Source organism: Ahaetulla prasina, chromosome 2 (genome assembly GCF_028640845.1).
Source record: "Ahaetulla prasina isolate Xishuangbanna chromosome 2, ASM2864084v1, whole genome shotgun sequence".
Classification (NCBI taxonomy): Eukaryota; Metazoa; Chordata; class Lepidosauria; order Squamata; family Colubridae; genus Ahaetulla; species Ahaetulla prasina.
Window position 1 is genome coordinate 116,230,987 of NC_080540.1, and position 21,632 is coordinate 116,252,618.

The 21,632-nt window shown below is 42.7% G+C and overlaps 2 protein-coding genes across 3 annotated transcripts in view; one reads left to right on the plus strand and one right to left on the minus strand.

The window, feature by feature from the left end:
• PTTG1 (PTTG1 regulator of sister chromatid separation, securin) overlaps window positions 1-7,183 on the minus strand; it is a 37,050-nt gene extending 29,867 nt beyond the window's left edge. The window contains exon 1 of the mRNA XM_058170348.1: window positions 7,160-7,183. The gene's annotated coding sequence lies outside the window, so the exon portion shown is untranslated. The remainder of the gene's footprint in view (window positions 1-7,159) is intronic.
• LOC131191831 (complement C1q tumor necrosis factor-related protein 2-like) lies at window positions 91-18,587 on the plus strand. 2 transcript variants are annotated; one of them, XM_058170342.1, is made up of 3 exons: window positions 91-2,261; window positions 9,164-9,415; window positions 17,940-18,587. In XM_058170342.1, the coding sequence occupies exons 2-3, from the start codon at window positions 9,172-9,174 to the stop codon at window positions 18,551-18,553; spliced, it is 858 nt and encodes a 285-aa protein (XP_058026325.1). In that variant the 5' UTR covers window positions 91-2,261; window positions 9,164-9,171; the 3' UTR covers window positions 18,554-18,587. The 2 variants fall into 2 exon arrangements, with proteins under 2 accessions (XP_058026325.1, XP_058026326.1); XM_058170343.1 differs by lacking the exon at window positions 91-2,261 and adding an exon at window positions 4,483-4,732.
• The last annotated feature ends 3,045 nt before the right edge of the window (window positions 18,588-21,632 follow it).

The window sequence follows — 21,632 nt, forward strand, 5'->3', positions numbered from 1 at the left end:
ATGCTTGCATTTCACACATTTCAAGTTCTTTGTTTTTGTCATCTATTCGGAACTGACACATTGAAAACCTCATCAAAATACTTAAAATGTTTTAGTTGCAAGAAAGCCAGCACACCACTTAAGACTTGCAATACAGAACTAGGTTTTATACAAGAGAAAAAATGGGAAGAATAATAATTTTGCATGGTAACCTTTACGGGAAAGTGGGTTTTCACTTTAAACTGAGTTGGATTCTAGAAAAGCTATTGTTTTTTAGATCTGTCCAAATTTTGCATATCCAATGCAACCCAAGAAAGGTTTTTCATTTCCTGTCATATTTGGTTTTTTTCCTAGTTCAGCTCTCATCCCATATGTTTCCGCATAATCTTTTTTATACCTTTCCTTTATTTTATACTGAAAGCATTGTAATTGTTAACAGCAGGAGAACTACATCTACTTTTCCTTTTAACAGCTTTTAGTTATACTAAACAGCAGCTAAAACCTGGCTTGCCTCATAAAAGCCTAATATAGACTAAGCTAAGCATTTTGTTTTGCTGTTAGAACAGTTTATAAGATCTCTCTTGGTACAAACTTGGTACAAACTCTCTCAGATTTCATAAGAAGCAAGAGCCAACACAACATACCATGTTCCAGCTGTATATAGCTGTAATATTGCAGTTTGCCAATGCTGGAACAAAGACGGTTAAGGCTGGGAAACAGGGCAACTAAAAAGAAGTACAATAAGGCACAGCCAAAGTATCCTGATGGTGATCAATCACTGATTTGCATCAAGGATCAACAAGCAAACAGATCACCAACGGGTGCTTTTGTCAGTTTTATTGTGCCATTTAATATCACACTTGAAAAAGGCAGCAAGAACTGGGATTATAGGGAGTCTTCAACTCACAACCATTCACACTTGAATTTACAATATTTATTTATTTATTTATTTATTATTTTAATTTTTATACCGCCCTTCTCCCAAAGGTCTCAGGGCGGTTTAAATGGTACTTTAAAATGTGACATGACTTTTTCACACAACGGTTGCAGTATCCCATGGTCACATGATCAAAATTTGGACACTTCGCAACTGACATGTATTTATGAAGGTAGCATTATCCCTTGCATTTCTTTAAACAAAGCATTCGAGATGGTTAAAGGTTTTCTGTTAAATGTGTAGATTTTATACATGAAAACTTTGTTTAAAGAAAACTTTCTCCAAGATTTAGGCATTAGGTTTGGAATCTTGCCACAAAAACATACTGGGAAAATTTCCTTAGTAGTTTATGTACAGTATTTGTCACCTTGAGCATATGGACAAATTTTTCATTGCAGTATTGCAATTTGGCGAAATTGTAAGGAACAGAGTTAGAAATACTTGTGAGCTAGATTAAGGGCTACCTAAAAGGTAAAGGTTCCCCTCGCATATATGTGCTAGTCGTTTCCGAAGAGCCAGCGCTGTCCGAAGACCCAGCGCTGTCCGAAGACATCTCCGTGGTCATGTGGCCAGTGTAACTCAATGCCAAAGGCGCATGGAACGCTGTTACCTTCCCACCAAAGGTGGTCCCTATTTTTCTACTTGCATTTTTTACATGCTTTCGAACTGCTAGGTTGGCAGAAGCTGGGACAAGTAACGGGAGCTCATCCTGTTACGCAGCACTAGGGATTCGTACCGCTGAACTGTAGACCTTTCGATTGACAAGCTCAACGTCTTAGCCACTGAGCCACCGCGTCCCTTTTAAGGGCTACCTGCTGACCAGCAATAAGTAATAGTCCTCCACCTTAGAGTCTTTTAAGACATGTGGACTCTCCAAGGAATTCTGGGGGTTGAAGTCCACACATCTTAGTTGCTAAGGTTGAGAAACATTGTTTAGCATCACTAGGTAGCATGTTGAAGGCAAGTTGCTCCTGATCCTTGGAACTCTGCCTAGAACACAGGGGGAGAAGGGATTTCTCCAAGTATTTAGCCCCATGTGTGGAGGGTTTTCTTCCCTGCCTCACGTGACCCAAGGCAGAGGCTCAAACACATTACACAATAATCAAAAAATGCCTCTGGCAAAGCTGAGCCAAAAAAACAAGCTGCTGGAAGAAACTGGGATGCAGATGCAAGGCAGCCACTTCAGCAAACTATATTTGAGAAGGCACGCTTCATTTAAAGGAAGTGCTTTGTGGCAGTAACTCCCAACAAAAGTAGACAACAAGGTCCAGCTGAAGGAGATTTGTTTTAAGATTCAGCAGATTTCCGACTGGATGTCAGGGGCTGCTTGAAGACAGTGGTGCTGGTAAGTAGTATTTTATTTTTGACTTACTTAGAGCATTTTTAAAGTAGGGCTTTCAGCCAGAGGCTATGCAAGCTAAAAGTATGGGTAATTTACTGTTAAAATAAGCGTGCCACCTTAAAACGGTTGATTTCTTGAAGTTTGTATGGCACTGACGGAATGGGGTGGGGAGACAAAGTGCAGTGCAAAAATGCTGAGTTTTAAAGTTGCAGTTGTCTGTTGTGCAAAATAAATAAATAAATAGTGTGCCAAGGAATCGCTGGAATTGGGACAAGGTCACACATGATTAGTGAAATTCTGATGAGCTCAGTTTTGAAATTGAAAAAATAAAAGTGAGGCAGCCACGATAGTCCTTAATTTGCACGTTTCTCTTATTGAACTCCACCGATGATTTTGTCTTGGATCCTCCGCTCTCATAAACAACCCATTTGATTTTAACAGAGAAACTGTTTTTAAAATAAAAGATATAACCCCCCAAAATAAAGAAAATCACCAAATCTTTGCTGTTTCTAGGGAAGGGATAAAATTAATCCGGAGCTAAAACATTCATTTTAAGTAACCTAATAGTAAAACTAAGAGAAAAATTGCCACCAAAAAAAAAAATAGCCAGAGGGATATTTGACGTGGCTTTTGTGATGCAAATGAAGGGGACCTTCCTTTCTAATAAGATCCATCTGTTCCCCTTTAGCTGCTAAAAGAAATTTTAAGAGAAGGTTAAAAAATAGCAGATAGGCTCGCCTTTCATAACTCATCAAACTATACTCCATTTTAAAACTGTGGGTTTATCTTTTCCCATGCTTTCGGCCAACAAATTTGATATGCTTTTCCCTCCATATACTCACCATTCAACTGGTCAATCTCTTAGACTTTCTAACCGCTCTTGGGCATATCTCTTCCTCCCCATCTCAAGGGAAGAGAGAGGGGTTAAACGGGAGGCTAGTAAAATACAGTCTATCCCATCCCCCACCCCCTTCCCTGCAAAAAGAGAATTAGCAGGGTTGAAGTTTCCCCCAAAACTGGTGCCAATCCTATTGCCTTAGTAATTTCTCAGATTTATGTAGCAATACCTGTTCAAATGTGCCTTGCATTTTTCCCCTACTGCTTTCTATATTTGAATTTTAGGAAACCAAAACAACATTGTGTGTGAGTGTTCTGTCTAAAATTAATACCATGACACATATTACTACATTCTTCCCAGTAAAAATCATCCCAAAATTTACACATTGTTCATTGGATAACTTGTGAAACTTTAAAAAAAAAATGATAATCTAAGAGAATATAAAAATCGGTGTCGCCAAATAAGACTCCATGATAAATTACTTTTTCATAAGAAAATGTGTAAAAACTATTCTTCCCATTAATGCAGAATCAATTTGTGGGTATAATCATCTAGTGTGAGATAGCTATGTATGTTCACACGAAGAGTACTCTGCAATCTCAGAGGCCTTTTGTTCATGCACCAGCCTCCATGCATAAGGAAAACAGATTCCACTCCTTACTAGGACTTCTGATGTTACCTAGTTTGGGTAATGAACCTTCTGCAAGAAAACAACCAAGCTCAGAGAGCACCAAGGACCTTTCATTTCAACAGCTACAAAAATTCTCCTTTATTGAAAATAAGTCCCAGAGGGAGACTTTAGGCATGGAAGCCAGATAAATGACTTTGGACCAGTCCCTCTCTCTCAGCCCTAGGAAAAAGGCAGGAGCAAATCACTGCTAAGAAAACAGTGTGGACTTGTCTATATGCAGATAGTCTTCAACTTACAACAGTTTACTTAGTGACCATTCAAAGTTACAATGGCACTGAAAAAAAGTAACTTATGACCATTTTTCACACTTATGATCGTGGCAGTATCCCCGTGGTTACCTGATCAAAATTAAGATGCTTGGCAACTGACTCATATTTATGACAGTTGCAGTGTTCCAGGATGATGCCATCACCTTTTGCGACCTTCTGATGAGCAAAGCCAACGGGGAAACCAGATTCACTTAATAACCGTGTTCCTAATTTAACAACTGCAGTGATTCACTTAATAAATGAGGTGGGAAAGGTCGTAAAATGGGACAAAATTCACTTAACCAATTTATCACTTAGCAACAAAAATGTTGGGCTCAATTGTGGTCGTAAGTGGAAGACTACCTGTAGTTGACAGGAGTCAAAGCTGAGTTGCAGGCACAAATATGCAAGGATGAGATTAGTAACTAGCACTAAACGTGAAAGTAATGTAAGCCGCCCTGAGTCTTCGGAGAAGGGCGGGATATAAATTCAAATAAATAAAAAAAAAGATTGATTGCCTGAAACCAGAGATGGGATTCAGCCAGTTCTGTCAGGTTCGGGCAAACTGGAAGTGGTGACTGGGGGAGGCTCCTCCCACCCGCCCACATGTAATGCACGAGTACAGAGCATGCACAGAAGGCTGTGCGGGTGTGCAGAGGAGAACATGTGCGCTTACATTTGTGAACCGATAGGGAAGGTAAGTGAATCCCATCTCTGCCTGAAACATGTATACTATACAGTATATAGTATTTCCTAAGCAAACAATTCAAAAGAACTCTGATTTCCCTTTCTGCAAATAGAAAGGCCCCTTCCTTTCCTGCAGGGAACTGGATCCAATCAAATTTTCCCCTGGAGCTGAGGGTTTTTGGGTTTTTTTTATTTTTTTGCCCCTTCCCCCAGTATCAGCTCTCCCAAGGTTCCAGAGAAGTTTCCCTTCCTGGGAGGGGCCAATATAGAAAATTCTCCAGGTCAGGCTTTTAGTTTATTGTTTGCATGTCTCTTTTAATTATTAAAACATCCATCAAATTCTTTTGCATGTCCAGTCTAGCATCTTTGCCATGTCATTCTTGTCGCCTCTTATCCGTAAGTCCACTTTCAATTCAGTTTACCTTGTCAAATAAAATTTGTTACTTTAGAGACAGTCTATCCACAGAGGAAGATATTTCTGTTGTCATTGTAGTAACGTCTGACTCCATTATTCAACAATATCCTTCAATATTTCCAATATTTCAATATTCTGCATCATTTTGTAACTGTTGGTCAAGTTTATATGTTCTTCTTTAACTGAAAGCTTTAATTCTTTCTAGGGTTCAATATTTGATCCTAATATGTTTTTTACCTTAGTATCTTATATTTTTATGTTGGATAATTGCGACATCAAAAGGACATCGCGTCTAAAAGCAATTAGCAGGCCATCTTCATACCACAATTCACAGGACATCAGAATGAGTTCATATGAAGGATACATTTTTTTCTGACTGTGCTGCTTTAGAATAAAAACAGTAACCTGTTAATGCTGTACTCTCTCAGTTGTTTGTTCTCCTTTCCCAACTCAGGGTATAAACATCGGTTATAATCTCTTTGGCAGGCATGGGAAAAACAGATGTTTTCTTTCTTATTCTAAGTTCTAGCTAGCAAGTTTTGCCTTTGAAGTCTAGTGGTTTACTAATGTTTATTTCAACTCTCTGATTGATTCTGAGAGCATCCAAGAGAGGTCTGATACTTTAGAACAGATGGGGGCATCCGGCGGGGACTTGGCATCCCCCGGTACTATTTTTCACGATTTTGGTATGTACAACATGGAATCGAGGAAAATATTGGAGACTAGTCTAAAAACAAAAATCATTTTCAGGGCTCATTTAATCATTCTCTTTCAGTTTCCCACTCTCCTGTGTGGTCTTAATTATACATATTTTTAAATAGTGGGATTCTGTACATGAAAATAATTCATAACACATTTTTCCAGCAAGCAATTTGCAGTGAAGAAACTGTGCTTTGCTCCCTTTCCCTGAAGACATACAGACTGTTTTATCATTCCTTATTCCCCCAGCCTAAGCTATTCTAGGAAGTGATTATACTCTGATTTTATATTGTGTGATTTAAATTTAAACCTCCTCCCTTTAACTTGGGAGTCCAAAAATTACATTCAAGTGCATTCTTTTTTAAAATATGAGATCTCTTTCTCTCTGTCACATACACACATTTATATATCTGTGTCTCTTTCTACATGATCTATACTCTGTATGATGGTCATTAGTTTGCCAGTCCCAGTTGTAAGTAATTTTTTCATGTCCTAAAAAAAATGTTTTCACCCTTCCAATGATCAATACTCCCTCTCGATGACTCAAGGGAAATGTTCTCTGGTCTTCCCCTCTAGGGTGTCGTTTCACGGCTATGAAAATAATTCTCACTGCAACTGAAAGAAGGAAATCCAGGCTTAAAAAGGGCAGAAGCTCCTGCCCAGGGGTGTTATTCAGCAGGTTCTGACAGGTTCTGGAGAACCGGTAGCAGAAATTTTGAGTAGTTTGGAGAATTGGCAAATACCATCTCTGGCTGGCCCCAGAGTGGAGAGGGAATGGGGATTTTGCAGTATCCTTCCCCTGCCACGCCCAGCAAGCCACACCGACAGAACTGGTAGTAAAAACAATTGAATTCCACCACTGCTTCTTCCAATGGGGATTCATGTTTCTCTGCCACTCCAAAGAAACACTGCCTGGAGCCAAGCAATAGCTTCCCCACCTCCACAGAAGTCACACAAGTTGTGGGAACACACTGGATGGCTCCAGTCAGATCACTCAGTCTTCATGTGTTATGAAGCCCCAGAGTTATAAAGCTTCCAGTCTCTTCTTTTCAAACTGTATTTCCTTACCTGCAGAAAATTCAGAGCAGATGCCAACATTTGAAATATACAATGGAGGGAAAAATCAATCCTTTTGCTACAAGGGGATATAATAATTTTAAGACATTCTTGCTGAAGATCTCTACCGTAAGACAGTGGTTAAAGAGGGAAGACATTTGCCCAAGCCCAAGCCAAGCCATGGCATCCATGCAATATGTACATGTCAGTCATGGTTGGAATAACATAGAAGTAACTGTCCTGAATATAAGCTGCCCATGTAATTACCTTTTCCTCAGTCCCATTGTGGATTTTTTGCTCTGCCTTCTGTATCTCAGTCCAACAACTTCTTCTGTAATCATCTCGCCATCTTTCTTGACCCTGTAGTTCCTAGGAAACTTCTACATGGACAGGTTCTGCTGGATTAAATCTATTTCCTGGATGATTCACTTTTTCAGAATTGAAAGTGTTAATTCCAGAAACCAAAGCAGATTTTACATCACTGTCTTGCATTTTCAAACGCTGATACATACTTTAATTTTTTTTTTGCCTCCTGAGTAGATTCCACAAAATCTTTTGTTAACAGAAACATGGTCTAATATACCTGAGTTATCAGTCTGCAGTACTTACTAGAAAAAAAAGGGGGGAATGGTGTAGGATTAACAACCAGGAATAATTCTCCTATAGTATATACCTTTAGCTATCTACTATTCCCATTTAAAACTATTCAAATACATTCTGATGATCGCTCCCAGGCCAATTCTTCTTGCTTGCATAAAGCTATATATTTTGTTACAGATAATTGCCCAATCTAAGATAGAAATAACAACAAAGGAAGTAGAGACTGTGTCGGGTGCCAGTTCTGCTGCTTCCCCTTCCCCATATCTAATCTGACAACATCATTTCAGGACCTAATAATATTATTCAAACCTTTACAAATTGAAGTATTTACTTATCTTCCACTTACACACTATTACTTTCTATCAGTGCCCTACTATTTTCTGCATGTATTATTTCATTCATTTGTTTATTAATTTACATCCCTCATTTTTGAAGAGGCCACAAAGCATATTTGGGATCTCCCCTACTTTTATAACTTCATCATGACACTATGGACACTGAGAAAGAGTAAAGGGCCCCAAATCATCCATGAGGTCTGTGGTTGAGAAGGGACTTGAACCTGGACTTTCCCATAACTTTAGCCACTGCATTATGCTGGGGTAGTCTCAGTATACCAGTCAGGTAGGTTAGTCTCATTCTACAAAGGAAAAAAGAAAGAAATTGGTGCAATTCTGAAATAAGTGAAGAAGCATTTCAGCCTTTCAGACAAGCAGACACTGTTACTACCTGTTTAAAGAAGGCAACTATAAAAACAAATTTCAATAAGAACTCTTCAAGACTTTCCAGTTTGTATCTTGTGGCTTGAAAAAACAGACTTGCTAAAGAAAAATCCCACTATTTGCATAAATCAGCTATCCAATAGAGAGAGTGAATTTGTACGTTACTACTTAACAATTAAGGGACGCGGTGGCTCAGGGGCTAGGACGTTGAGCTTGTCGATCGAAAGGTCAGCAGCTCAGCAGTTCAAATCCCTTGTGATGCCGTGTAACGAGGTGAGCTCCCGTTACTTGTCCCAGCTTCTGCCAATCTAGCAGTTTCGAAAGCACGTAAAAATGCAAGTAGAAAAAATAGGGACCACCTTTGGTGGGAAGGTAACAGCGTTCCGTGTGCCTTTGGCGTTGAGTCATGCCGGCCACATGACCACGGAGACATCTTCAGACAGCGCTGGCTCTTTGGCTTTGAAACAGAGATGACAACCGCCCCCTAGAGTCGGCAATGACTAGCACGTATGTGCGAGGGGAACCTTTACCTTTACTTAACAATTGCTTGGGAAATGACCATTATTAATAACATAATCCACTTCCTTTAATATCTTCATTTCATATTAATGTGTATAATTCCATCAGCCATCGGTGGATCTATGCTTTTAATTCCGGTAACATTGCATGTGTCGGATTATGTGGGCTCTAGTGCTGTACTTAAAAGCTGCGGCCAGAATAGATAGTCCTGAAATGCCAAAAGAGTCCTTCGGGGGGGCAGGCGGGGATGTGCTTCCTGCAGCAGTTTATCAAAACTACCCTTCTGAAAAGTTTTAGGATGTATTCCTAGTTCCTCTGAGCCCCAACCTTCAATGTTAATTATGTAACATGTTCCACTCCTGTAGTGCTCCTGCCAGCCCTAGCTGCTTCTTGCAACATGCACCCATAATTGCTTCTGTTTCATTTCTTGCAGGTATCACCATGATCTTCCTCTTTCTGGTTGCCTGGATTGCTCCAAGTATAATTAATCTATTTCTCAGTAGCTTTGCCAAAGCAGACGTTGAGAAAAATCCCAAGCAAGTAATCTGCAGTGTGCTAGGACCACAAGGCCCTCCAGGTGCTCCCGGAGCTCCGGGTGCTCCTGGGACTATAGGGAGGATGGGTTTTCCAGGAAAAGATGGACGAGATGGAGAAGATGGACAGAAAGGAGAGCCAGGGGATGAAGGTAAGAGATGGCTTCTTTTTCAAGGTACTTTTCTACCTCAGAAGGAATTCAAAAAAGAATGGGGATATCTAAATCAGCCAATACAGTACTAAATCCATTTTCTTTCATAAGACCTTCTTACATCATAGCTCTCTCCAAAATCAAATTAAGGAAGAATGTCACTTTTTTTAATATATTCGAACAACCAAAGTGTTAGTTATGGCATCTTAGTGGAGTTTATTATTTCAGAAGTCCATAATCATAACTTATGATAGAGGTGCAACAAATGTCATTTAGAGCAGGGGTCTCCAATCTTGACAACTTTAAGACTTATAGACTTTTTTTTATTATTATTTATTTATTTATTTACATTTATATCCCGCCTTTCTCCGAAGACTCAGGGCGGCTTACAGTGTGTAAGGCAATAGTTTCATTCTATTTGTATATTTACAAAGTCAACTTATTGCCCCCCCAACAATCTGGGTCCTCATAACCTCATTTACCTACCTTATAAAGGATGGAAGGCTGAGTCAACCTTGGACCTGGTGGGACTAGAACCTGCAGTAATTGCAGGCAGCTGTGTTTAATAACAGGCTTCTTACAGCCTGAGCCACACCGCGGCCCTTCAATTCCCAGAATTCCTCAGAGAGCAAAGCTGGCTGAGATCCTGGAGCACAGGGGAGCTGCCAGAGGACTGGAAAAGAGCTGATGTAGTTCCCATCTTCAAAAAAGGAAAAAAAACAGATCCAGGAAACTACAGACCTATCAGTCTGACCTCAATACCGGGGAAGATTCTGGAAAAGATAATCAAGCAACGAATCACTGGACACCTAGAAGCAAACAAAGTAATAACCAAAAGCCAACATGGGTTTGTCAAAAACAGATCATGCCAGACTAATCTTATCGCATTCTTTGACAAAATGACAAAATTAGTAGACCAGAGGAATGCTGTCGATATAATTTACTTGGACTTCAGTAAAGCATTTGATAAAGTAGACCATAACCTACTACTAGATAAAGTAGAAAAATGTGGGTTAGACAGCACCACCACCAGATGGATTCGTAACTGGCTGACCAACCGCACTCAACGTGTAGTCCTCAACGGAACTACATCCACATGGAGGGAAGTATGCAGTGGAGTACCCCAAGGCTCTGTTTTAGGCCCAGTACTCTTCAACATCTTCATCAATGACTTGGACGGGGAACTCATCAAATTTGCAGATGACACCAAGCTGGCAGGAATAGCCAACACTCCAGAAGATAGGCTCAAGTTACAGAAAGATCTTGACAGACTTGAACATTGGGCTATCTAACAAAATGAAATTCAACAGTGAAAAAGTAAGGTTCTACATTTAGGCCAAAAACAAAATGCACCAGTACCGTATATGTGGTACCTTGCTCAATAGTAGTACCTGTGAGAGGGATCTTGGAGTCCTAGTGGATAACCATTTAGATATGAGCCAGCAGTGTGCAGCAGCTGTTAAAAAAGCCAATACAGTTCTGGGCTGCATAAACAGAGGGATAGAATCAAGATCACGTGAAGTGTTAGTACCACTTTATAATGCCTTGGTAAGGCCACACTTGGAATATTGCATCCAGTTTTGGTCGCCACGATGTAAAAAGATGTTGAGACTCTAGAAAGAGTGCAGAGAAGAGCAACAAAGATGATTAGGGACTGGAGGATAAAACATATGAAGAACGGTTGCAGGAACTGGGTATGTCTAGTTTAACAAAAAGAAGGACTAGGGAGACATGATAGCTGTGTTCCAATATCTCAGGGGCTGCCACAAAGAAGAGGGAGTCAGGCTGTTCTCCAAAGCACCTGAGGGTAGAACAAGAAGCAATGGGTGGAAACTGATCAAAGAAAGAAGCAACTTAGAACTAAGGAGAAATTTCCTGACAGTTAGAACAATTAATAAGTGGAACGACTTGCCTGCAGAAGTTGTGAATGCTCCAACACTGGAAATTTTTAAGAAAATGTTGGATAACCATCTAACTGAGATGGTGTAGGGTTTCCTGCCTGGGCAGGGGGTTGGACTAGAAGGCCTCCAAGGTCCCTTCCAACTCTGTTGTTATGTTATGTTATGTTATGTTATGTTATGTTATGTTATGTTATGTTATGTTATGTTATGTTATGTTATGTTATGTTATGTTATGTTATGTTATGTTATGTTATGTTATGTTATGTTATGTTACTCTGGGAGTTGGAGTCCACAAGTCTTAAAGTTGCCAAGGTTGGAGACCCTGGATTTAGAGGCTTCATACAGCCCACCAGTGTTACTCTTCTATGGAATCACAAAACTTCCCAGAGCAGCTGGGGCTGAAACTTTAGACCTTTTGGGGAGTGGAGTTTAAATAGCATTTCCCCCCCCCCCGATTTATAGCTGTTTAAAGCAAGGGTCCCCAACCGCCAGACCATGGCCCAGAATCGGGGCTGTGTGAGCAAAGCTCCACTTGCACAAGTGGCAGGCAAGCACGTGCACACGTGAAACTCCATTTCCACAAATGAAGCAGACCCATCCCCTCTCCTGCCACCGCCATCAGTTGGCAAAGCCAGAAAGATTGGGAACCTCTGATTTAAGGCATATATCTTGTGGTGTATTTTTTTTTTTAAAAAAGAGAACTCTTTCCCAAAGCAGGTTTTGAACCTGTTCATTTTGGGAACAATGTGCCATATTATGAAAAGTGTGATATGGTCCGCCACATGACAGATGTTACATTTCACCAATTATAGGTTGCACAATTAACTATTGGCTTGAATTAACATGCTAATTCAAGCAGGGGTTAACCCCCTTTACAAACCATAATGGCTTGTTTACACATGAGTTTGCACTTTATCTTCACTTCATATTGTGGGACCCCAGACCATAAAACATAGATGTCGTTGTCATCTATGAGATAGATTACAGATGGTTTTAGATGGTTTAGTTCATGTTTTGTAAAAAAAAGAATACAGTATAAATTAAATTAAACTGAAAGGACACATATTAATATTCCCTCTGGCTCCTAGGCCTGCTCAGGGATGATATAGAGGAGATGGATTGTGTCTGGAATGATGAGGCCAAACTGGGCTGTAATTGTATTGTCTGGCTGACTTTGTTTATAAATAGAAATTATCTAACTCTTGGTTAGATGAAGCATAAGCTTCCTGCCAACAGGACTCCTAATCATTAACAAAAATCAGGAGCAGCCTTTTTGCAGCTTTTTGGACTATCAAATGTTATAATGCCTATGTTTTTTGAGCTATAGTTATCAGATGCACAGAGCAGCTGAACTGATGAAGGGTTTAAACCGGATTTTTTTTTCATCCTAGTATTTTTCTGTAAGTGCAGGGTCCACTTTTTTCAGATCAACCAAGTGTTGATCCTTTGATTGCAAAAGAAATTAACTTACTGGTTTACCACCACAGCTGATGTCATGGGCTAAGAGACAGTGACTGGCTTAAAGTCACTCAGCCAGCTTTCATGCCTGTGGCAGGATTAGAACTCACAGTGTTAGATTCGGGCAATAACGAGGCAGGAGACCAGGGTAGTGACAACAGCTCTTTACTATATGGTGAACCCAGCAACCCGGGCTGGGAAAAACCTCTCCTTAAATAGTTTAGCCGGAGGCTTCAACCAATCAGCAACGTGCTTGTTTCCCGCCAAAATATTTAAAGATACATTACACTCCTTCCCTCCCAGAAAACACTTTACCATTATTTACATGATATTTACATATTATTTTTCAACGTAATCACGCAAGTAGACTGGGCGTCTCCTCTCTTTCGGACCTGCGCAATTCATTCTCTGGGAGAGAGTCGAGCTGACCGGAGGGACTGTCTGTTCCTCTCAGCTCCTCCTCTGGGCCATCCGGCCCTGGATTATTTGCAGAGTGGTCCCTGCTGTTTTCTGATGGAACCTGTTGGCGTCGCTGGACCTCCGGGAACTCAGATAAGTCCTGCTTGCCCGGGTTTGAGTCAGCTGTGGATTCAAACATTGTATAGTCAGGGCCTGTTTCGTCTAATTCGGATTGTTCGGTTATGCTTTTCTTATTTGGTCTATGTGGCGCTTCCATACCCGGCCATCCTTTATTTCCACTAAGTATGATTTGGGACCTGTTATTTCTAGGATTTTCCTGCTAACCAGGTCGGGCCTTCGCTGTAGTTGTGTGCCCACACTCGTCGCCTATTTCCATCCCTCTTGTCTTACTGAGTGCCCCTTGTACCCGCCTGCGTGTAGTTCAGGTTTAAACGGTCTAGTGGGCACCTGAGCTTCCGACCCATTAATAACTCTGCTGGGCTTCTGCCAGTTGTGACACAGGGGTTCTGTGTTGGACTGCCAGGAAGGTATCGATTTTTGTTTGCCAGTCGCCTGGCTTGATTCTGGACAATGCCTCTTTGCGCTCCGGACGGAACGTTCTGCAAGGCCTCGTCGCAGGGTGGAAAGGCGCCGAGAGGACATGCGGATGCCCTCCTCTGCCAAGTACCCCTCAAACTGGGTTGCCGTGGAATTGCGGGCCGTTATCGGATACTAACGTGTCGGGCAACCCATGGGTTACAAATAGGTGCCGTGGGACTGAGATCACTGCCTCGGCTGTCATGGATCTCATGAGAATGATTTCCAGCCATTTGGAGTAGGCATCGACTACTACCAGAAAGGTTTGGCCGTGGAAGGGCGGCAAAATCGATGTGGATCCTAGACCAGGGCCCTTGGGGTCTCTCCCATTCCCGAATCGGGGCCGTTGGGGTAGCGGTCTGGACTCCTGGCAGGCCTGGCATTTCCCTACCCTCTCAGCAATTTCCGAGTCCATTAAGGGCCACCACACATAGCTTCTCGCTAGACCCTTCATCCTCACGATCCCTGGGTGACCTTCGTGAAGGAGATCCAATACCTTTTCCTCAATTTCTCTGGGATCACCACTCGATCCCCCATAGCAGGCACCCCTTGAGCCGAAAGTTCCCCACGCTTTTACAAACTCTTTAAAACGCCGCCCGGCAGCGGCCAACCTCTTTGTACCCAACCAATTACAGTTCCTTATTGTAATGTCCTTATACGAAGCCCGAGCCACCTCTTTGGATGTGACTGGGCCAGAGTCCAAAGAGTCAATTAGCAGAACTGGTATCCCGGAGTGGGGTCTTCAATAGTCTCTGGTAATGGGCATCTGCTCAGTGCGCTGCATGCCTAAATCTTTCCTGGCCGGTGTAGTAATTTGTAAGAATACGCTGCCAGGAAGATAGTCCATCGGGTCAGTCTTGGCGAAAGTGCCACGGGCGCGGTCGCCTGCCAGCACCTAGTAAGGGTCTATGGTCCGTGATGATTTCAAAATCACGACCAAATACATACTCATGGAATTTCTTTACCCTGAGACTATAGCCAAGGCTTCCTTATCAAGCTGGCTATAATTCCTTTCAGTTGATGACATGGTTCGGGAGTAGTATGCAATGGGGCTTCTGTGCCATTTGGTAACCTGTGGCTGAGCACAGCCCCACCCCATAGGGAGATGCATCGCAACTTAACACTAATGGCAGTGTGCCATTGTATTGGATAAGGAGGCTATCACTCGTTAGGAGATTTTTACCCTTCGAATGCCCTAGCTTCCGCCTTTCCCCAAGACCATGCAGCCGTCTTTGCTAATAATTTATGCAGCGGCTCGGCTACTGTTGCCTTATTCCTTAAGAATACCGTAGAAGTTGACCAGACCTAAGAATGCCTGTAACTCCGTTTTGTTCTTGGGCACCGGGCCTTCCTGATGGCCCGTACCTTGCTCTCAGTGGGGTGAATCCTTCCTGTCTATCCGGTAGCCCAGGAATTCCACAGACTCAACCCCGATCTGGCACTTGTTTAGTTTAACCGTGAGACCGGCAGACCGGAAAATGCCCAAAACCTTTCGCAGCCTCTCCCCTAATTCCTCTGGATTTTCAGCGGATACCAGTACATCGTCAAAGTATGGTACCACTCCTGGTAATCCCTGCAATAGTCGCTCCATCAGGTTCTGAAATAACCCTGGAGCCACACTAACCCCAAACTGTAACCGGGTACACTTAAAAGCCCTCTGTGAGTCACAAGTCTTAAAGTTGCCAAGGTTGGAGACCCTGGATTTAGAGGCTTCATACAGCCCACCAGTGTTACTCTTCTATGGAATCACAAAACTTCCCAGAGCAGCTGGGGCTGAAACTTTAGACCTTTTGGGGAGTGGAGTTTAAATAGCATTTCCCCCCCCCCCGATTTATAGCTGTTTAAAGCAAGGGTCCCCAACCGCCAGACCATGGCCCAGAATCGGGGCTGTGTGAGCAAAGCTCCACTTGCACAAGTGGCAGGCAAGCACGTGCACACGTGAAACTCCATTTCCACAAATGAAGCAGACCCATCCCCTCTCCTGCCACCGCCATCAGTTGGCAAAGCCAGAAAGATTGGGAACCTCTGGTTTAAGGCATATATCTTGTGGTGTGTTTTTTTTTTAAAAAAAAGAGAACTCTTTCCCAAAGCAGGTTTTGAACCTGTTCATTTTGGGAACAATGTGCCATATTATGAAAAGTGTGATATGGTCCGCCACATGACAGATGTTACATTTCACCAATTACAGGTTGCACAATTAACTATTGGCTTGAATTAACATGCTAATTCAAGCAGGGGTTAACCCCCTTTACAAACCATAATGGCTTGTTTACACATGAGTTTGCACTTTATCTTCACTTCATATTGTGGGACCCCAGACCATAAAACATAGATGTCATTGTCATCTATGAGATAGATTACAGATGGTTTTAGATGGTTTAGTTCATGTTTTGTAAAAAAAAGAATACAGTATAAATTAAATTAAACTGAAAGGACACATATTAATATTCCCTCTGGCTCCTAGGCCTGCTCAGGGATGATATAGAGGAGATGGATTGTGTCTGGAATGATGAGGCCAAACTGGGCTGTAATTGTATTGTCTGGCTGACTTTGTTTATAAATAGAAATTATCTAACTCTTGGTTAGATGAAGCATAAGCTTCCTGCCAACAGGACTCCTAATCATTAACAAAAATCAGGAGCAGCCTTTTTGCAGCTTTTTGGACTATCAAATGTTATAATGCCTATGTTTTTTGAGCTATAGTTATCAGATGCACAGAGCAGCTGAACTGATGAAGGGTTTAAACCGGATTTTTTTTTCATCCTAGTATTTTTCTGTAAGTGCAGGGTCCACTTTTTTCAGATCAACCAAGTGTTGATCCTTTGATTGCAAAAGAAATTAACCTACTGGTTTACCACCACAGCTGATGTCATGGGCTAAGAGACAGTGACTGGCTCAAAGTCACTCAGCCAGCTTTCATGCCTGTGGCAGGATTAGAACTCACAGTCTGTCAGTTTCTAACCAGATGCCTTAACCACCACTTAAACTGGCTCTCAAATGATTTATGATTTGAATTGGGATGAAGTGGGGAAAATAGGATGTTTATGGAAATACAGCTTACATGCAGGACAAATCACAGCTCATTTACCAATGAACAAGTGTAATGTGTTAGAAATGTTTGTTTTTGTTGAGATCTTCTGAGATAATTTTAAACCTTTTGATGTAACTTCAGCAACCTCTCACTCAATTGTGTTGGCAAAATTTGTTTGTTTCCAAAATGGCCTCATGTAATCTTTATTAAAAGTGTACATGTTTTAATTTTAAGAATTGTTTCATGGAAAAGATCAGCCTCCTCCCGATTTTCAGCTATCATAGATTGACATGGTTCCTTCTACAAGCTCCTCACTTTGAGGAGACTTTGAAATCCATTGAGTTTTGTACTGTTAGTAGAAAGAGGATTTTCACCAATTACATTCTTCCTCCTAAAAGATATTAGTATCTGGAGAAGTTTGACAGAGCTTCCAAAACAATAAGGGTGTGGAAAGCAGAAGAATTGGCAAGAAGAATTTCCCACCCCACCTCCTTTCAGAGAGTGGAAATTGTTGAATGCAATTTCACTTGGGATCCTTCCATTTGCACCAAAACTCTGATCCAACCCCTAATTAGCATACAAACAGGGAGTAATAACTGCAAATATGAACAATAAGTCAACTGGGAGTTTTAGCATACAGTTAACTGTTTCTTATGTTGTATCTTTCTGCTAGAAAGATTCTATTTTTTTAATTAAATTTCATTATAAAATCAAAGGAAAAAACAAAAATACAAAGAGAAAAGAAAAAAGTAATGACTTCTGGCTTTGTTTGATGCAGTAGATTAGAAAAAAAAAATTGTTAGAGATTGATTCCAATCCCACAGAACAATAAGCCAGAATTTTAAAACCATAGTTTGTTCCTCAAGCTGCAGTGGTTTCAGTAATAGTTTAGATATCGTGACAAGCCCAGAACAAAATAAACTCTATTGTAACTTTGCAGGATGCGAGAATCCTTTTTTTTTTCCCCTTTCATATACCTATCCAGAAGAGAAGAAAAATATATTTTCTCCACATTTTCTAATGTGCAATGTTTTCTAATGTCCTGGGTTGCAGAACCAGTTTTGACCCTCTGTTGCTATGTCCAAAAGATTCATGAGTCCCTTGTATGATTACTCATTGAGGTTGTGTTTTCTCATAGGTACCCAAGGCAGGACGGGAAATCCAGGCCAGCCAGGATCAAAAGGGAAACCAGGAGCTATTGGCAAAGCTGGTCTCCGTGGCTTAAAAGGCCCCAAGGGCCCCACTGGAAAAAGTGGGGGCCCTGGAAAGAAAGGTCCCCGAGGAGGCTATGGAGACCTTGGGATGTCTGGCCCTTGCAAATGCAACGTCAAGAAAGCCAGATCAGCTTTCTCTGTTGCTGTGACCAATAGTTACCCAAAAGAGAGACTGCCCATCAAATTTGACAGGATCCTCATGAACGAAGGTGGAAATTACAACGCTTCCAGTGGGAAATTTATATGCAACATCCCTGGCGTCTATTATTTCACTTATGATATCACACTGGCCAATAAACACTTGGCTATTGGGTTGGTGTATAATGGTCAGTACAAAATAAAGACATTTGATGCCAATACCGGGAATCATGACATTGCTTCTGGATCGACAATTCTTTCCCTAAAGCAGAAGGATGAGGTGTGGCTGCAAATATTTTACTCAGAACAGAATGGACTGTTCTATGATCCCTACTGGACAGATAGCATTTTTACTGGCTTTATGATATACGCTGATCAGGATTATCTCAACAATCTATAAAAGGGATTGCCAACCTCAACCAACCTAATGGGAGACAAGAACCATGGAAATGATGTATTTTAAAAAGTTTAGCCGGAGGCTTCAACCAATCAGCAACGTGCTTGTTTCCGCCAAAATATTTAAAGATACATTACACTCCTTCCTCCCAGAAAACACTTTACCATTATTTACATGATATTTACATATTATTTTCAACGTAATCACGCAAGTAGACTGGGCTCTCTCTTCGGACCTGCGCAATTCATTCTCTGGGAGAGAGTCGAGCTGACCGGAGGGACTGTCTGTTCCTCTCAGCTCCTCCTCTGGGCCATCCGGCCCTGGATTATTTGCAGAGTCGTCCCTGCTGTTTTCTGATGGAACCTGTTGGCGTTGCTGGACCTCCTGGAAATCAGATAAGTCCTGCTTGCCCGGGTTTGAGTCAGCTGTGGATTCAAACATTGTATAGTCAGGGCCTGTTTCGCCTAATTCGGATTGTTCGGTTATGCTTTTCTTATTTGGTCTATGTATGCTTCCATACCCGGCCATCCTTTATTTCCACTAAGTATGATTTGGGACCTGTAATTTCTAGGATTTTTCCTGCTAACCAGGTCGGGCCTTCGCTATAGTTGTGTGCCCACACTCGGTCGCCTATTTCCATCCCTCTTGTCTTACTGACTGCCCCCTTGTACCCGCCTGCGTGTAGTTCAGGTTTAAACGGTCTAGTGGGCACCTGAGCTTCCGACCCATTAATAACTCTGCTGGGCTTCTGCCAGTTGTGACACAGGGGTTCTGTGTTGGACGCCAGGAAGGTATCGATTTTGTTTGCCAGTCGCCTGGCTTGATTCTGGATAAGGCCTCTTTGCGCCCGGACGGAACGTTCTGCAAGGCCTCGTCGCAGGGTGGAAAGGCGCCGAGAGGACATGCGGATGCCCTCCTCTGCCAAGTACCCTCAAACTGGGTTGCCGTGAATTGCGGGCCGTTATCGGATACTAACGTGTCGGGCAACCCATAGGTTACAAATAGGTGCCGTAGGACTGAGATCACTGCCTCGGCTGTCATGGATCTCATGAGAATGATTTCCAGCCATTTGGAGTAGGCATCAACTACCACCAGAAAGGTTTGGCCGTGGAAGGGGCCGGCAAAATCGATGTGGATCCTAGACCAGGGCCCTTGGGGTCTCTCCCATTCCCGAATCGGGCCGCTAGTAGCGGTCTGGACTCCTGGCAGGCCTGGCATTTCCCTACCCTTTCAGCAATTTCCGAGTCCATTAAGGGCCACCACACATAGCTTCTCGCTAGACCCTTCACCCTCACGATCCCTGGGTGACCTTCGTGGAGGAGATCCAATACCTTTTTCCTCAATTTCTCTGGGATCACCACTCGATCCCCCCATAGCAGGCACCCCCTTTGAGCCGAAAGTTCCCCACGCTTTTACAAACTCTTAAAACGCCGCCCGGCAGCGGCCAACCTCTTTGTACCCAACCAATTACAGTTCCTTATTGTAATGTCCTTATACGAAGCCCGAGCCACCTCTTTGGATGTGACTGGGCCAGAGTCCAAAGAGTCAATTAGCAGAACTGGTATCCCGGAGTGGGGTCTTCGATAGTCTCTGGTAATGGGCATCTGCTCAGTGCGCTGCATGCCCTAAATCCTTTCCTGGCCGGTGTAGTAATTTGTAAGAATACGCTGCCAGGAAGATAGTCCATCGGGTCAGTCTTGGCGAAAGTGCCACGGGCGCGGTCGCCTGCCAGCACCTAGTAAGGGTCTATGGTCCGTGATGATTTCAAAATCACGACCAAATACATATTCATGGAATTTCTTTACCCTGAGACTATAGCCAAGGCTTCCTTATCAAGCTGGCTATAATTCCTTTCAGTTGATGACATGGTTCGGGAGTAGTATGCAATGGGGCTTCTGTGCCATTTGGTAACCTGTGGCTGAGCACAGCCCCACCCCATAGGGAGATGCATCGCAGCTTAACACTAATGGCAGTGTGCCATTGTACTGGATAAGGAGGCTATCACCGTTAGGAGATTTTTACCCTTCGAATGCCCTAGCTTCCGCCTTTCCCCAAGACCATGCAGCAGCCTTTGCTAATAATTTATGCAGCGGCTCGGCTACTGTTGCCTTATTCCTTAAGAATACCGCATGAAGTTGACCAGACCCAAGAATGCCTGTAACTCCGTTTTGTTCTTGGGCACCGGGGCCTTCCTGATGGCCCGCACCTTGCTCTCAGTGGGGTGAATCCTTCCTGTCTATCCGGTAGCCCAGGAATTCCACAGACTCAACCCCGATCTGGCATTTGTTTAGTTTAACCGTGAGACCGCAGACCGGAAAATGCCCAAAACTTTTCGCAGCCTCTCCCCTAATTCCTCTAGGTTCTCAGCGGATACCAGTACATCGTCAAAGTATGGTACCACCCTGGTAATCCCTGCAATAGTCGCCCATCAGGTTCTGAAATAACCCTGGAGCCACACTAACCCCAAACTGTAACCGGGTACACTTAAAAGCCCTCTGTGAGTCACAATTGTCTGCGCTCCGCTGTGCTGCTATCTACGGGCAGCTGTTGATAGGCTTGGGCCAGGTCTAGCTTGGCAAAAACTTGCCCTTGCCCCATTGAGTGCAGTAAGTGCTGTACCACCGAACGGGTAAGCACTCTTTGCAACGCTTTGTTAAGCGTTGCCTTGTAATCAGCGCAAATCCGGACCGATCCGTCCGGTTTGACTGGGGTGACTATAGGGTCTCCCATTTAGCATGGTCAACTGGCACTAGAATTCCTGGTTTACTAGCTTGTCCAGTTCCCGTCAATCCTGGGCTTTAGGGCGAACGGGACCTCCTAGCCTTTAGGCGGATAGGGCAACTTGGGGTCTAATTAAAGGATATAGGGGTCCCTTGTACTTGCCCAGGCAGTCTTTGAAAACGCCCCAAACTCCTTCGTGAGTGTCTCTTTGAGGTCGACTTCGTTTCTGAAGATTCCGTCACCCCATGCCCAATGCTCGGAACCAGTCCAGTCCCAACAAGCTTGGCAGGGTCCCATCGACGATGGTGATGGGCAGAGTTTTCTTGTAGTGTCCATATTCGACGTGACGGACGTTACCCCT

Bases quoted from the DNA above. Each gene is read 5' to 3' on its own strand.
- LOC131191831 (XM_058170342.1), top strand. From the start codon at position 9,172: ATGATCTTCCTCTTTCTGGTTGCCTGGATTGCTCCAAGTATAATTAAT. The intron at 9,416-17,939 runs GTAAGAGATGGC...GTTTTCTCATAG, and splicing joins AGGAGAGCCAGGGGATGAAG to GTACCCAAGGCAGGACGGGA.